This window comes from Danaus plexippus, chromosome 12 (assembly GCF_018135715.1).
Source record: "Danaus plexippus chromosome 12, MEX_DaPlex, whole genome shotgun sequence".
Classification (NCBI taxonomy): domain Eukaryota; kingdom Metazoa; phylum Arthropoda; class Insecta; order Lepidoptera; family Nymphalidae; genus Danaus; species Danaus plexippus.
Genome location: NC_083545.1, coordinates 7,229,231 through 7,245,221, shown reverse-complemented (window position 1 = coordinate 7,245,221; position 15,991 = coordinate 7,229,231). Strand labels below are relative to the sequence as shown.

The following is a 15,991-nucleotide window of genomic DNA, read 5'->3' as shown; positions in this document are numbered from 1 at the left end:
CATTTGTTTAAGATTTAAATTGTTCAAATGTCAATATGACAATTATTGACAGTGACTTAAAGAGAGGGAGAGAGAGAGATGGTTGTAATCTATATTCTAAATTTTAGAATTATGACTGCTGACAAGTGACAGTTATGTTTACTGTATATTATTCATAACAAATAAAATAGCTTTATTTTATTACAATTTCGCTCATATTATGGAGAAATATGATACTTCTCAGCTCACTGAGTTTCCCCGTTTCGAGGGTGATTCCAATCAAGGTGGAGTTACTAATTTTTTAAATAAATTGTGGAAGTTCCCGATATTTACGGGAAGTGAAACTGGTGATAGTGAAGTTAAAACTAACGAGATTAAGCAGAATGAGGTCCATAATATTGAGAAGCAGGATTATGAAGAGAATAAAGTAGAAACAGCAAGTGTTGTGGAATGTGAGGGAAGGAGTCTGCAGAATATAGTTAATCGTATAAGTGGTTACGCAAAGGTATGTTAGTTAACTGTTCACGTTGGATAATTTATTAACTGACTTTCTTTCCTATGAACATATATATGAATATGCTACATAGTAGTTTCTTTGTTATTATTTAGTCCGGAACACGTTATGCCGATACTGAACTCGCTCGGTACTGGATGCCGGACGACATATCCCGTGAGTGCTACGAGTGTGCGGTTCGGTTCAGCGCACTGAGACGCAGACATCACTGTCGCGTGTGTGGGCAGATATTCTGTTCCCGCTGTTGTAGCCAAAGAGTCCCAGGTTCACAATACAATAATATTCTTATACTTATGCAGAGAATTTATCTGAAACAATACAAGATATTTTTCTTGTATAAATTATTAAAATGTACAGTAATATAAATGTAATAATTTTTTTTTTGGATATTAATTTGTTTGATAAACAGAAAAAACTAAAGTTAAAGATTTTGAAAATAATATATAAAATAGATTTTTATTATTATATTATTATTCTAAATATAAATAGTTATGTTTTAATGACCAGTACATTGTTTATTTCAGGTCACATATTTGGCTGTGCTGGTGGTCTAAGGGTGTGCACTTATTGCTGCAATGTAGTACTGACATATTTAAGAGAAAATGATATGACGGAGGATATATCACCCGATCTTAAAACACTTCAAGAGAGCTTGCAGGTAGAAAGCAATCTTCATTTACCAGGAAATTGTTTACTAAAATTTAAATAGGAGAATTACTAACATAACATATTCTAACCATAATAATATTAATATTTAGATTGAAACTTGTACCAGATTTAACTTTCTAATGTTATTGCAAACAATTCCTCCAAAAAATAGGAAGCAGTGCAATAACATTATAATCGTTTTAACATTATGACATAATTAATAAAAACTGGCTGAAATGAAGCTCACAAAATAAAAATAAAAAATTTGATTGATTCAGTAAAACTATATTGTTAATATTTGCACAAATAATATATATATATAGATATTACCACATTTAAAACCATCGTAATGACAGAGAATTAAAGCCTAGTGTCATGCTTGAATTGAAAGGAGTTGTTTGAATGAGGAATGAATGAATGAGTTGAATGAAATGAACAAACTTGTAATAATGAAGGAATATCCGTCTAGTAGTCAATAGAACTATATTAAATTGGTAGCATGTGTGTCATGCTGAGTATCAAGACTGAATGACAGAAGCTCATACAATAAAGTGGTCTCCCTACATTACACTTGACACCATATTATTTAACACATGTGCTGCAGGTGAAGTTCCCATCTAACAAGCCGTCTCCATCGAGCAGGGAGTTTCTGTTCTCTCATGAAGTGGAGCCCGGGGATGTCCGCAGCAACAAGGAGCCGCTGGCCGATGTCTTTAGACAGCTGTACTATGCTCTGCCCACGCAACAACACAGGTATATGACGCTGAAAAAGATTCTTACTGCCATTGAAAGACGTGGTTGGTAATAGTTGATAATGGTTTATGATTGTTAACAAAGTATACAGTCTTGTTATTAACAATCTATTTAAAACATTCCATATTTTTAGGACAAAATCAGATGTTCGTGATACAATTTGGGAATTATTAAAAAAAAATTGTAACTATTGTTATTTTGTTTTAGATACAGACTGGTGCGGTACACGGGAGTGTGGCGAGGATGTGACGTCATGCAGTGGGTGATGGAGAATACGTCACATAAGACAAGGTTCAGTTGCATATTAATAAGGCTAAAATAAAAAATGAACCTTAACATAAGGGAATACATTTCAATATGACATAATTTTTTTATGTTGGTCGAACCAAACTTAATATCTAGTTGTTATCCTAATTTCTTGGTGTAATAATTTTAGAAATTCTTCCATTGAGAGTGTTTTGGTTTGTGGAGTTAGCTCGTATAATCTGCAACACTGTCAATGCTTCTATTTCCAGGCTTAAAGTCCGATAGAACCCAATGTTGCTGTATTTTTGGCATATTTATATTATATAAAAGTAGTTAATGGGCTAAAGCAAGTACAATATATATTTTGATAATTGTGTCAATAGTTCATTGTAAGCTATATCTATGTTATCTGTATTTGTTTAGAGCTCAGGCTGTACTCTTGTGTCAGAATCTCCTGCACGCTGGTCTCATGGAGCGAGTCACTGAGCCGGCTCAGTTTGCGGACTACGCCCTCTACCGGCCGCTACAGCTAGAGACAAATGACTCTGCTGATATTACAACAGGTGGTACTCTACCTTCTCTTACTCTAATCTTTTGTCTCTTTCTATCACAAGTATATAATATTCTATATCTCTAGATGTTATCTGAAGATATCAATATATATGAATATATATATATATTTTTCTTGTATAGCTCGAATGTGTTGCCTTTAGAAAAAAACATTTGACTATCCTGTATTAATACCATATCTAGTGAATATCTGAAAAATAACTCTATTTTAGACTAAAGATGATAATAAGTGCTTTATATTTAAATAACTTAATAAAATAATGAGATATTATTTGCTATTATGTATTTTAATCACAAGTAAAAATCATATATTAGTTATTTACAGATATATTTATATATACTTTGTTTGGGAGCTGTCTATTGATGTTAATAAAACTTTTAAAGGAGAGGATCCGTCCGAGGAATGCAACAACAGACTTGTTGAGAGCGTTTCTTCATACTGTTTGGATCTCAACCTAGGAAACAGTTCAGCGAGGTTGATCAAAGCTACAAAAACTGGTATGGATGGATAAAAGATAAATTACTGTTATCCTTATCCATACTATATTCTTATACAGATAAAAAATCATAATAATAATTAAATATAATGAAAGAAAGTGAGACCTCATCACAGAACAGCTATCTGGGACAGATACAATATATATTTATAACTAACAAGTATTTATACCTTTTTTAGAAGTGAAAGCGACATCTACCGGCGACGAAGAGGAACCGGTTTTAGACAATTCCGAAGGTAAATAATCATTAAAATGTTATGTTAGTTGTTAATAAAATTCATAAAAAAGATAAATAACAAATAGACAGATTTATATTGAATAAAACAATAATGTTAAAATGAAGTTAGCCAGTTCATTGGTGAAAAATGAGATGAAAAAATCTTTATATTAGTGAAATTGTAATAGTAAATTGGTTGCAAGTCAATTAAGCACTTTGTGTGATGAGAGAAATTTTTATAGAACACAATTTTCTAAGGAATCCACAGGTTAGATCATTCAAATATCTGTTTATATAAGTATTGACAGATTTTAGCGAGTGCATATTTTAATATAACTGTACTTCTAGGCTTTACACGTATATTTTATTTAACATTTTAACCGAGGTCTGGATTCTTTTACCTCATTGATGATAAAGGTCAGGCTATATGAGATATATATATATATGTCCGATCGCCGAGCCCATTAGGGTCTTGTGAACCACTCATATTGCAATCCAATGACTAAAACTTCAATACACTTTGCAATAACTTTATTTCACTTGTCACTATTTGATCAACACCACGAAAGTAATTTACTATTATAGAATAGCAATTATGAATTTGAGCCATGTGGATTGGCGAGTGTGCGTCCAACACCGTGTCCAAGTGAACACTGCCCTCTCAATGCGACTGCTCCCATTTATATACCTTGGTGACTGCTACGACGTTGGCGCCACTAGCAACCCCACTCGACAATCTAACTGACGTTAGCGTCGGCTCTTAGCAAAATTGAAATAAATTGAGTTTCTTTTTAAAATTACATTTGTAATATTTATCAACTAATTATAATCACATAAATAAACGAACACATTTAAATATAAACATAAAAGAAATATAATCAAAACATCAAACAATTTTCTTAAAATGAGTTAGTTTATACGATATTTTCTGGATACGCCGTCATATATATATATATATATATATATATGAGGACTAAGATTTTCGCGAGTATTCGTCTAAATGAAACTAATATTTTCGGATCACTATACATTATTTTATTACTTCTAAACATGCTCCCGACGTTTCGGTCAGTCTGCACTAATCCGGAAACATTATTTTCATTTGCCAAATAGACTGTTTGTCATCGGCTATAATCTAGGATATTTTTGCTTTTGTTTTGTTTATGCATGAATATCTGTACACGTGTTGTTCCAGAGACCCGCCAGCCGTGCAAGTCTATCGAGCAGTCGGGCGAGGATCACCTCAAGCTGCTGATGCGCCAGCAAATGGCCCGCGAGGCGCTGCCGGCGGGTTGGCTGGACACCCTGTACCCGCTGTGCGTTCGAGCCGCTGATGTTATGGCTATAGGTGACGCGGAACACTCTCAATAGACTCCTATCAACCTTTACCTGTCTCTCTCATACTTTCATGTTTTAGTATTGCTGTCTAAGATTGTCTCTTTCGCACGTTTAAGTTAGTCGATGTACTGGCTACAGGTGAGATGAAAGACGGCATCATTTATGTTCGTCTCGGTCAATTCATTAGATGGAGAGATCTGAAATCAAGGAATTCTTACAGCCGTCTCTTTCACTCCTTTAGATTAAAAGATAGAAGATGAAGATGTCATTATGATTGTCTCTTTCGCACGTTATAACTTATGTGTCTCGGTATGAAATCAAATGAATATGTTTGTCTCTTTCACTCTCTAAGGTTATGAGAGAGACAGAAAATTAAGTATTAAATACATTCGTAGATATGATGAGCAACGACATCGATATCCGGAACTACGTCCAAGTGAAGAAAGTTCCGGGCGGGGAGATGACCGACAGCTGTCTCATACACGGAGTGGTCATGACCAAGAACGTGGCTCACAGGTACATAATGTATAGTTTGGTTTGTACAGAGAGTGACACGATATTTAATCGGCTGTATACAACAGGGGCATGCCGAAAAGAATAACGAATCCGTCCGTACTGCTTCTGGATTGTTCGATCGCTTACCAGAGGGTCGAGGGTAAACTGACGTCTCTGGAGCCGCTTCTGATGCAGGTGAAGACATTCTTCCAATGTGAACATCATTTTTAGGCTACGAATTAACTCAATTATGATTATAGGAGCAGGAATACTTAGTGCGTTGCGCTGCGAGGATCTCGGCGCTTCGCCCTAAAGTGGTTTTGGTGAGGGGCAGCGCCGCCCGCGCTGTACAGGATGCTCTGCGGGCGGAGGGCGTCGCTCTAGCTGTGGGTGTGCGAGATAAGGCTCTCAAGCGAAGCGCCAGGTGCGCTAAGGCTGATCTGGTCACTTCCATAGACGCAAGGATAGGAATGCCTAGATTAGGTGTCTGTAAAAATTTCTACGTTAAAAATTGTAAGTAGGATATCATTTTTATTGTTGTTAATACTCTTTAATGAGGAAGTTACGCTATTTACTTATCATTTCAGTCACGAGCAAGACTCTCATGGTGCTAGAAGGTTGTGCGGAACCAAATCTAGGCTGTTGTATTTTACTCCGCGGCGGATGTCTACAGGAGTTGGTCCGCGTGAAAAGGATAGTAAAGTTCATGTTATTGGCCTGCTACAACTGGAAGTTGGAGAAGTCTTTCCTGGCCGACATCGAAGCCATACTCCCCGAACCAGACACGTTCGTGGACGACAGCGAGGAGCCGGTTCTCGACGACAGATATAAGAAAGACGCCAAAGACAAAGCCAGTGACGCTGCAGAGGATGACAGTATCTTCGGCAGCGCTGATATGGAATCGATAAGCGACCTCGGACACAAGGAAGACATGAGCCGATACAACAGGGAGGAGGTCGAATCTCCCGGAGAAAACAAGACGGTGGGTGATGGAAACGCTGCGAGCGATCAAAATGAGGCCAAAAATAGCGAAGACTCGTACACGAGATACAAGCACTTCGCTAGGAAACTGGATTGTGATAAGAATTTAAGTTGCGGAGTTCCCATACAGGATTTCAGTGATCCCTTACACTCCCGCTTGTCTCTGGACGAAGACGTGTTCCTGCCTAAGGAGGAAGCTGAGCTGAAAGCGGACACTCACAGCGAGAGGTGAGCTTTAATGTGTCGGTGACCTAACCTTGGGACCACGAAGGAATTTTAGTAAATAGAGACGGCTCAGGTCCTTAATTAATAGAAGTACAAGTCCAGGCGACTGTTGGGGGATTATCCTTATGTTCACTAGTTACACAATAGTTTCAGTTGAGGGCTTGAGTATGCCATATTTCCTATATTCTGATGTTTTTTCCATATAAAATACATGTTCACTAAAATAATCCTCTGTTTCTGTAATGAGATGGTGTACCGATGACGTGGTCCTGTCGATGTCCCCTAACATAGTGATACCGGCGCCCGAATTGTCGCTGCTCAGTCGGCCTTCGCCCCACACGCCTCGGGCTCACAGGAAGGATTCAGGGAGACTCCCCTCGGAGAAAGAGAGAGAGAAGGTAAAGGAGTTAAAGTACTTCATCCTTAAAAACACAACCGTCCACAGATAATTGGAAGTTAAATGTGGCTGGCCTGTAACTTAATGGATTTAAAAATTACCAATGAATATTTTATGCCGTACATACATATGTATCGGGGATTTTTTCGCGAAGAAATATTACAAGGAAAATTGTATTTGCTAAAATCGCAATCATTACTCGTCTGTGGCGTTTTCTGCAAGTATCTTAATTACGTACAAGACAATATTATAGCTGTCAACAGCTGTGTGAAGACTTACAGACACAGAGCCTCCCCTCTCATGAGCCGTGGTAGTGTGCCATGGGCGTGTGCTGTGTCCTACACGTGCGTTCTTAGGTAATTGGTTTATAATAAGAATCCCTGCCGCAGTTTTCAAAGGGTATGTGACGTCAGCATACTGACGTCACCATCGCTTTCTTGACTGTCGTCAGGTTCGCGGGCTATCGAAGGAAACCTCGTAGACGTATGACTAATCCTTTATTTGGAAGAGCTTGGACGCTGTAACGGCTCGAGCGAGAGTGTTTTCATTTTTACCCTCGCCTGTTTCATACCAACCGACAATCATTGTTGTGACTTCACTTGCTACGCCGGTGGTTATCCGGGTGACACCTGATAATTACAACTACCCTCGGTTATTGATCACGTGATATGTTATAATGTATATATCTCACGTTCCAGGAGCGTCACCCGTTCGTGACCCAGCCGATAACGACTTCAATGGACGACCCCGCGCTCAGAGCGTCGCTCGCACACTTCAGAGCGACGGGCGGCGTGCTGGCGGCGGGGAAACACAGCCGTGAGATAGCTAACATACATATGTTCATAATTAATTTAGGCCAACTGGACCAACTAATGCAAGAATCACATCACGATGTCCATTCCAGCCGAGTGTCCTCAATACAGCCCGTCCATCGTGAGGCCGGTGGAGAGGGACGAGGCGCCCCGTGTGGACCCGGACCCGGACCCGCTGTCCCCTGAGAAACACCAGCGGCTCAGCGTGTTGCTCTACAGTTACAGCAGCAAGAGTCCCAACGTGCCGGACTTCTGTGTCAACCCCTGGTGAGGACAAACACGAGTATAGCAGAGCATAGTGTTGGGTAGTGTAGTAGCCGGCACGTGTGGCAAGAGACGATAGATAAACGGAATGAGACACAATCCGTGCGAGTGTTTGGATGTTTGCCTATAATACACTCGCGAGCAGTAGATGGGGTCAATATGTTTTGTCCTGATGAGTATCAAAAGTGACCAGTTTTGGTCGCACTAAGTGTACCCGCGTACTACTCCCACTAGGATGAAGCCTCGCCAAGAGACGTGCCGCCTGATATGCCAGTGTGACTTACACGACATACTACAGAATATACTGATACTGACGGTTTTAAATAATAATTAAACAAGTTGGAGGTCATAATAAAATATAAGTGTGATATTTTTATTGTCTTCTGAGAATATATCGAAACAGAAAAATTTGGAGACTTAATTTCAGTCATTGTATTGTTACTTGTGCTTTGTCTGTGCTGTGATGTGTCTGCATGTATTGCGGGCAGTAACCATTAAGAGTCCCCGTAATGTCCAGGATAGTCACCATGGAAATGTACGGCCGCCACGACATATCCCTGGGCGCCTTCCTGGAGAAGTATTGTTTCAACGCGGAGCAGAAGTGCTCGTCGCCCAACTGTCCGGTGCCCATGAACCAGCACGTCCGGCGGTTAGCACATAATTAACTAAAAAAATTATATCGCGTGAAGGCCCTTAACGCGGGAAAACGACACGGCGTAATGTTGGTACGAAAAGAGGAAATGGTAGGAATTGAATTTTACGAATTTTTCTTGTGTTTAAGACAAACTTTATTAACATTACGTACAAGTCACAATTGATTGCCCGCCTCGCCTCTCGCTCTCTCTCTTTATAAGAAACGTTAAACGTCAACGCAACCTTTTCGGAAGTCGCATAAGAAGTTTCACTTCAAGAAACTTTCCTGTTTTTACCAAATTATTACTAACCAGGTCTATATGATTGAAGATTATTAAAAAAAAATCACTTTAGAATTATATGTCTGTATTTTATGAACTAACATCTGTACCAAAATATATACTACAACCTCACTACCTTATCCTACCCCCATATCACCATGGTTGTGTCTAAAGCCACTCATGACTGGGAGCCCTCGTCACAGCATATATTATGACTTGGGATTTCGACTAAATAATCTTCTTTTGGTTGAATATATACACATTGAACTATTCATGAGCAGGTTCGTGCACGAGGACGTCTGCATCACCATAACGTGCAACACGATAGGACACAGCAGCGTGGACAAGCCCAAGGAGGAGCGGAACAAACAGGTTGGCATTACTATGTTCTACATTCTTATTGAAGTTCGTATAATTTGAATGAAAAATTGAAAACACGACCTCGGGATATGAACCCGCTACCTCTGGTTGGTCTGGCATGGAGGTTAAAGGCCCGCCGCTCATGCATGCATATATTCAGCGTGTTTTCAGCGCTGTAGAGTTAGTTTTTAATTTATTTAACACATATTATTCGGTACTGTAATTTACGACTCGGTCGTTGTGTCACTATCAGTCCTTAATGCTGATAAGAAATAGTAAGTTCAAGCGTACCCTCGAGGAAGCCTCCCACATGATTACGGAGGCCGTTTCATTTCATATATCAACTCTGCGACCTCGTGCACGTGTGCCGTGCGACCGGTTGAGGTCCAGGTTATACATTATAAACCGATATCTGGTGGGTCTGATCTCATCACATGTGAGCCACATACACATAGTGATGTCTGAGACCTCCGCGTGTGTTCATTAAAATAAAAATAAGATTTTTTTGATATACTCCGCGTTTTTTTATTATTTTAAACTTTAAAGCCACATACTTCCAAATTCCCATCCGATGATACTTTGATCCCGTCTGGCCGTGATCAGCGTCGGGAGTGTGTAGTATCAAAATAGTAAAAAGTACGTACATGGTATCCTAAAATGGTAGTGTAACTCATATATGCGCGTTGTCTACGTGCAGGTGATGTTCTGGTGCCGCTGCGAGTGCTGCGGCAGCACCTCCCGCGGGCGGCGCGTGTGTCGCTCGTCGCTGGGCCTGTCCCTGGCGCAGTACATCCGCTTCCGAGTCCGCGCTCCCCGCTACGCCCTCCGCCAATGCCCGCACGCCCTCAACTCCCACCACCACGCCTTCGTCAGCCGCCTCACCACCGCCTGCTTCCGGTCTGTACTAGTGTCCATGACTACATACGAAATGTTCAGACTTCCTGTTCAGTGATAGTGTAGACGTATAGATGGAAAATTTCTCTTATCTTTGGTTGTTTTAAACGTAACAGCTGATAGACATTTCTTCGGTGCGTTTCTAAGACGAGACTTCATGACGCCATCCGGCTTGATGAGGACGGCTGACCTGTTGTAACGAAAGAACAGAAAAGCTGCGTAGTGTAGTGTGATAGACTAGGCGAGACTGAACACGTGTGTTGTGACGTCAACAGGTACGAGAAGATCCAGTCCTACTCGATCCAGCTTCCGCCGGAAGTGATCGCCGTCCGCCATGACACGCGCCGCATGAGAGACGACCTCATCGCGACCCTCAACGAACTGATGCTGAAAGGTGTCTTCGCTCAGAATTACATTGAAAGTTAAATTTGACCGTCAATGTTAAATTAACTCTAGTTAATTTTGAATCTTTTAACTAAAACAATATTCCAATATTTGGCGTAAAAAAATCTAAAAGGCGTCACGGAACTCACAAAAAAAACTCCTTTTGATAGCTTTAAATGAGTAAAACTGTTTATTTATCTATCGGGAAACGTGCAGGCTATATCACGAGAAAATATTACTCAACCGGTATAACTTGGAGTGTGCGGGTTAGAGAGGCCTTGCATTAGAAACAACACAAATTAAACAGGGAGAGTAACATCGGGAGATATCAAACACACATGTTAAGGCAATAAACACTTATAGAGTAAACAACAGTATATAATATAATTGTTCCTGTGCCAAAATGTCCCAAACATATAGTATAATGTACACTTGTGGCAGGTCACGAGACCTTCAGTAACTGCACGGATGTGGATGTGGAGAAGGAGTACGCGGCCTTCAAACAGCTCATGGAACAGATACACCTGGCGCTCACCTCGGCCGGGGGCGACACGCACGCCGGTACACCGCCTGCACATGCTATGAAACTAAACGGGAGTTGCGATACTAAACGGTCATGTAATGTTGTGACGCAGAGCGGGTGCGCCGGTTGTGGTCCGTGGCCGACAGTCTGCTGGCCGCCGAGCGGGCGCTCAGGGACGCCGCCTCGCGGACCCGGCCCGCGGAACATGCGGGTCAGTGAACACACGCACACACACACACACGCACACACAGACATACACAAACGACTTGCAATAAGATCTCGCCTATAGATTATCCAATATTATACATTATATAAAGGCATGGATCCCAGCGGAAGGGTCATATATTCCTTGGTACACACCAATTCTTCGGAACATAAATAAAATTTCTACAAAAACAATATGAGCTTCATTTACTCCTCGGTACAAAACCTACCTGCCTAAGCTACCTGTGAAAAACGCGTCAAATTCTGTCCCTCCGTCTCAGAGCTTAACTGGAACAGACTGACAGGGACGAATTAAAAATATATATGTGTATACAGTACAGGGTATACAGGATACCTTGATATTGATTGTAGAAATCTTTTTATCACAATAAACAAACAGACCTCGCTATTATATATTTGTATATTTTATAATAAGCACGGTCCCCGGTTACAGCAGCGGACGACAGGCAGGATGTAGAGGAGCAGCACGACGCCGCCAGCGACGGCGCCGGTGAGCTGACGGGAAACAGGTTACTAGGAAATGAGCTCGATATATGTTACTATATATATACTTACTTACAGATAATCCGCCGAGAGACACGGACAAGGAGCATACTGGTGAGTGTTTCATATATGTATATTATTCTTAGAACCGAGAACAGAATTGATATTTTTAAAAATTATATTCGTTACAAATTCACCATCAATTTTATTAAATTTCAACAAAACTGAAAACAATTTTGAATTAATAACTTTCCGCTGTGTCGATTTAAACTAATCGCGAATTGATATCTGAATATAACGCAGCGGATGGTCCAGACGTTAAATCCGCCGAGATCTGTGGTCGATTAACCTATCAGCCAACGCGCGGTATTTCTTCTGGCAACTGCTCATGTGGTTCGCCCCTCGTCCGCCCTCTCACATTCTTACAATCATTGAAAATGAGAAAAACAGTTGTCTCATAAAGACAATACTTTTAAATAACAAATCAGGCCTTAACTAGAACAAACTAATTATTTACAAAACGCCTTAAATTACTCAAATTTAATTTACGAACACACTCACAAAACGCGTCTACAAATATTTTCCCGCGCAAAAGTGAACCGACCTAATGTCATCGCTTCAACGTCACTTCGGGTGCGTTCCGGAATTTAAAGGTTCGGTTCACATTAAAAGTGTTCCCTAAACAAATATACATATATATAAAGTGTATATGTATATATTTGTTTCCAATAATAATAAAGTCCCTAATGAAGGTACAGAGGGTGACGAAGACCGCGGCGACAAGAAGACGGTGAAGCAGATCATATCACAGCTCCTGACCACCAACCAGCCGGCCAGTCAGGTGCGGTGACAAAAATACATATATTTCATAAAAAATATCAAGCGTCGACTTGAAAATTCCTTTATTTGTGAGATTTGAGTGTTTTTATTAATTTCATATATATATTTCTGAATGTATTGTCAGTGTTGAGGAATTTCATTAGTCATTGGCACACTCGAGGACTTGGATCTCAACACGTTCAGATGTGTCATATTAGTACGAGTGTGACATCTCTCAGTCCTTACCAATAGCGATCTCAACTTACTCTGATAAGGCTTATTCCTTGCCTCAATATATATATGAGCCGTCATCATATAAATGTGTCCAGGGCATGCTGGTGTCGGGCGGGCTGGTGTCGGTGCTGGTTCACGTCGGGCAGGTGGGGTCCGTCATCGCCGCGTCCCTCGCCTCGCTCGCCTACCATCGGTCGCTACACTTACATAGAGCGTGAGATATTATTATTATTACTAGCTCTGACACGCGGATTCGCTTACTTTAACTGAAGATAGGAGATAATGAGTGCGTTTAAAAAAATCGTTCATGGCCAGCGCCATCTGTTGTGTATAACGGGAGTTCGTGACATGTTCTTACAAACCACACGGAATAAAGGGATGCTGTATAAGCTATACGTCATTCTCGCGCGTGTTCGGTGTTGGTGTGAAGTTTCATGTGAATAAGTTCGTTAGTTTTTTCATTGAAGCGTCACAGACGTCCGCGACATTCATCCCGCGGTCGCAAGCTATCGGCTTTAACATTAGTATGTATATTGACAGATATATGTATCGCTTACACGAGGTCGATGCATCATACACACATTGACATATAGCATCATATACTGAAAATATTACTGCAGGAGTGTGCACGAGAACGAGGAGTTGGAGAACGGGAGCTCGGGACGAGACAAGGGCGACGCCGACAAAACCAGGGCCAAGACTAACGAACATATAGAAGTCTTACTCAAGGTATATGTTATATATATCTTACACACATACGCACCCATACACACACACAAGCGTGCGCGCACACACACACACACTCAAAGTATTACATTCTGTTTTTGATGTAGCTTTGTCATCACTTTTATTTTTTATATTTAAAGTGCGATCGTCAGACCTGTAAATAATATTAAGACATCTAGAACATTCTAGCTTGTCGCATGTTTACGGTCTGGTGAAGTGTAGCTGAGTGTATATATACTTTACAGGACGGTCTGCTGTGTCGCGTGTACTATGCGTCTCAGTTCCACCGTCTCCGACACATGCTGCTGGCTTCCCTGGAGGGTGACCGGCTGGAGGCGGGCTGCTGCGACGACCCCAAGGACAAAGGTCACATTATATATAACAATACATGACATACTCTACATGTAGCATAATAAGTTGAGAATTATCGAGACCGATTTGTTCTGGTCTCCCACTGGTAAATGTTGCTGTTTATTCCGTTAACGTTATCCCCGTGTGTGTGTTTGTTTATAGACAAAGGCCTGTGTGAGATCGAGGAAGGGTTCATTCGTTCGTTGGCGAGCTGCGTCCCGTGGGCGGCGAGGGGCGGCAAGTCCGGCTCGACATTCTGTAAAACCAAAGGTCAGAACTATTATATGGGAACATTCACTACACACGAGCAAGTGTAACTAAACATGAGAACTACCAACAAAAGACATGAAAGTATTGTAGAATAACAGAGTGTAATTACTATTCTGTCGTGTATATAATATTGTAATATTTATCGTACCCGCCAGACGACCGCTACGTGCTCAAGGAGATGACGAAGCCCGAGTGGCAGCAGTTCCTGGAGTTCGCGCCGCACTACTTCAAGTACGTCACCAGATGCACGCAACACAAGCTGCCCAGTCTCCTGGGTGAGTCGCTCACTCGCTCACTCGTTCATTCAATGTAATATAACCTATAATGACGTCTCTGCGTGTCCCTCCAGCTCGCATAGTGGGCGTGTACAGCGTGGGCGGGGCGGGCAGCGGGGTGCTGGTGATGGAGAACGTGTGGTATCCGCCCCCGGCCCCGAGCCCGCCGGGCCCCGAGCAGGCCCCGGAACAGACTCAGCTAAGGTTCGACCTGAAGGGAGCCAGCAGACAGAGACTCGCGTCGCCCGACAACAACCAAGTCATGTTCGACGAGAACTTGCTGAGACGTGCGTTACATGACAGTTATATTGAGAGAGACATCAGTTGACGCTATATCGAAGGCTCTGGACATTAAGTTATCTATGTTTCTATAAAACAAATCAATTTACCACATACGTTAATTCGATGAAAATATTTTAAGCGAAATATTATTCTATTTACAAAAATAACAAATTGCTTATGTTGAATGATTTATCCGCAGTCCGTTGGGAGAAACAACTGTACGTGGGCGGCGTGGGCGCGCGCGCTCTGTGGGCGGCCATCGATAGAGACACGCGCTTCCTGGCTGACAACCACGTCATGGACTACTCGCTACTGCTGGGCCTGCGAGGACAACACATAGAGCTGGGGATCATTGGTGAGGAAATATATACAGACATACATACATCAGGTCATCGGTCATTCATCCACGAAGATGATTTTGTTTTTTTGTTCGATATCTTCGCTATTCGGCGTGGTTTTTTATCTGAAAAAAATTAGAACATACTGCCAATATCCATTTTAGGACCAGAAAAAGGAACCCATGTCCAAAAAAAATGCAAAGGTTCATCTCCTAGTAATATGACTTTTCACTCGTTTCAATCGTATCTTTGGTTAACAATAACCTTTTAATCCTTGTACCACAATACTTTGACCTCCCCCTCTCCTCAGACTACATCAGAACCTTCACGTGGGACAAGAAGCTGGAGCACCTCGTGAAGAAGAACCTGGGCTCCGGCCAGCCGACCGTGGTCTCCCCGGACCAGTACCGCCGCAGGTTCAGCGCCGCCACCAGGAAGTACTTCCTGCACTGTCCCTCGCACTGGGACCATCTTTATAACGACCAGTACTGAGCTTACTGCACCAGCTCCTCCGGACACGAGCTCGGATCAAACGAGATACAACTAACTAGTGCGAACGCGGTTTATTAAAACTCCGCATGTTATTTCTTAAGGCAAATCGAATAAAGGCTTCAAGCAATGAACTATAATTTGGGTAATATTCAAGAAATCCCAAAACTAGCGATTCTCGATCTTAGTGGCGTTATAAATATAAATTTAAATATTTTATTTAAAAAATTAAATGCAGTCACAAACTGCGGTCGACCTTGACTCTTAGTAGTAAGGAACACGTATTAAACATTCCGAATGATATTTATTGTGTAGAACAAATGTGATATAGAGCATAATAAAGGTTCAAAGCAAAGTGTTGGCTCATTATGACCCTGATGTGATAATGTACATGCTACAGAGGACTTGACGCAGTTTAGTCAGTAATAAGGTCATTCATCCCGTGTTAGCGGATTCTAGCGAGATTAACCTTCAAGAAACTTCATCCA

At 41.3% G+C, this 15,991-nt stretch overlaps 1 protein-coding gene across 5 annotated transcripts; it reads left to right on the top strand.

The window, feature by feature from the left end:
• The first annotated feature begins 103 nt into the window (after positions 1–103).
• Positions 104–15,858, top strand: LOC116772633 (putative 1-phosphatidylinositol 3-phosphate 5-kinase). Of its 5 annotated transcripts, none has more exons than XR_009752830.1 (33): positions 104–484; positions 589–757; positions 1,018–1,151; positions 1,746–1,894; positions 2,102–2,185; positions 2,564–2,703; positions 3,095–3,208; positions 3,387–3,443; positions 4,620–4,772; positions 5,158–5,278; positions 5,344–5,452; positions 5,518–5,770; positions 5,845–6,466; positions 6,711–6,861; positions 7,559–7,676; positions 7,765–7,939; positions 8,454–8,585; positions 9,132–9,222; positions 9,908–10,107; positions 10,380–10,498; positions 10,930–11,049; positions 11,124–11,222; positions 11,670–11,726; positions 11,798–11,833; positions 12,472–12,560; positions 12,868–12,986; positions 13,393–13,501; positions 13,744–13,864; positions 14,012–14,119; positions 14,275–14,394; positions 14,469–14,598; positions 14,876–15,031; positions 15,325–15,466. XR_009752830.1 is itself a non-coding variant. In XM_061522422.1 (33 exons), exons 1-33 carry the CDS (start codon positions 200–202, stop codon positions 15,504–15,506), a joined length of 4,896 nt encoding a protein of 1,631 aa, XP_061378406.1. In that variant the 5' UTR covers positions 105–199; the 3' UTR covers positions 15,507–15,858. The 5 variants fall into 5 exon arrangements, 4 of the variants coding, with proteins under 4 accessions (XP_061378406.1, XP_032520761.2, XP_032520762.2 ...); XM_061522422.1 differs by having other exon boundaries at positions 105–484; positions 11,673–11,726; positions 12,478–12,560; positions 14,469–14,681; positions 15,325–15,858; XM_032664870.2 differs by having other exon boundaries at positions 105–484; positions 11,673–11,726; positions 14,469–14,681; positions 15,325–15,858.
• Positions 15,859–15,991: the final 133 nt, after the last annotated feature.

Coding starts and splice junctions, on each gene's coding strand:
- LOC116772633 (XM_032664869.2), top strand. CDS start 200: ATGGAGAAATATGATACTTCTCAGCTCACTGAGTTTCCCCGTTTCGAG. Junction 3,209..3,386: donor GATCAAAGCTACAAAAACTG/GTATGGATGGAT, acceptor TACCTTTTTTAG/AAGTGAAAGCGACATCTACC. Junction 14,682..14,875: donor CGACGAGAACTTGCTGAGAC/GTGCGTTACATG, acceptor ATTTATCCGCAG/TCCGTTGGGAGAAACAACTG.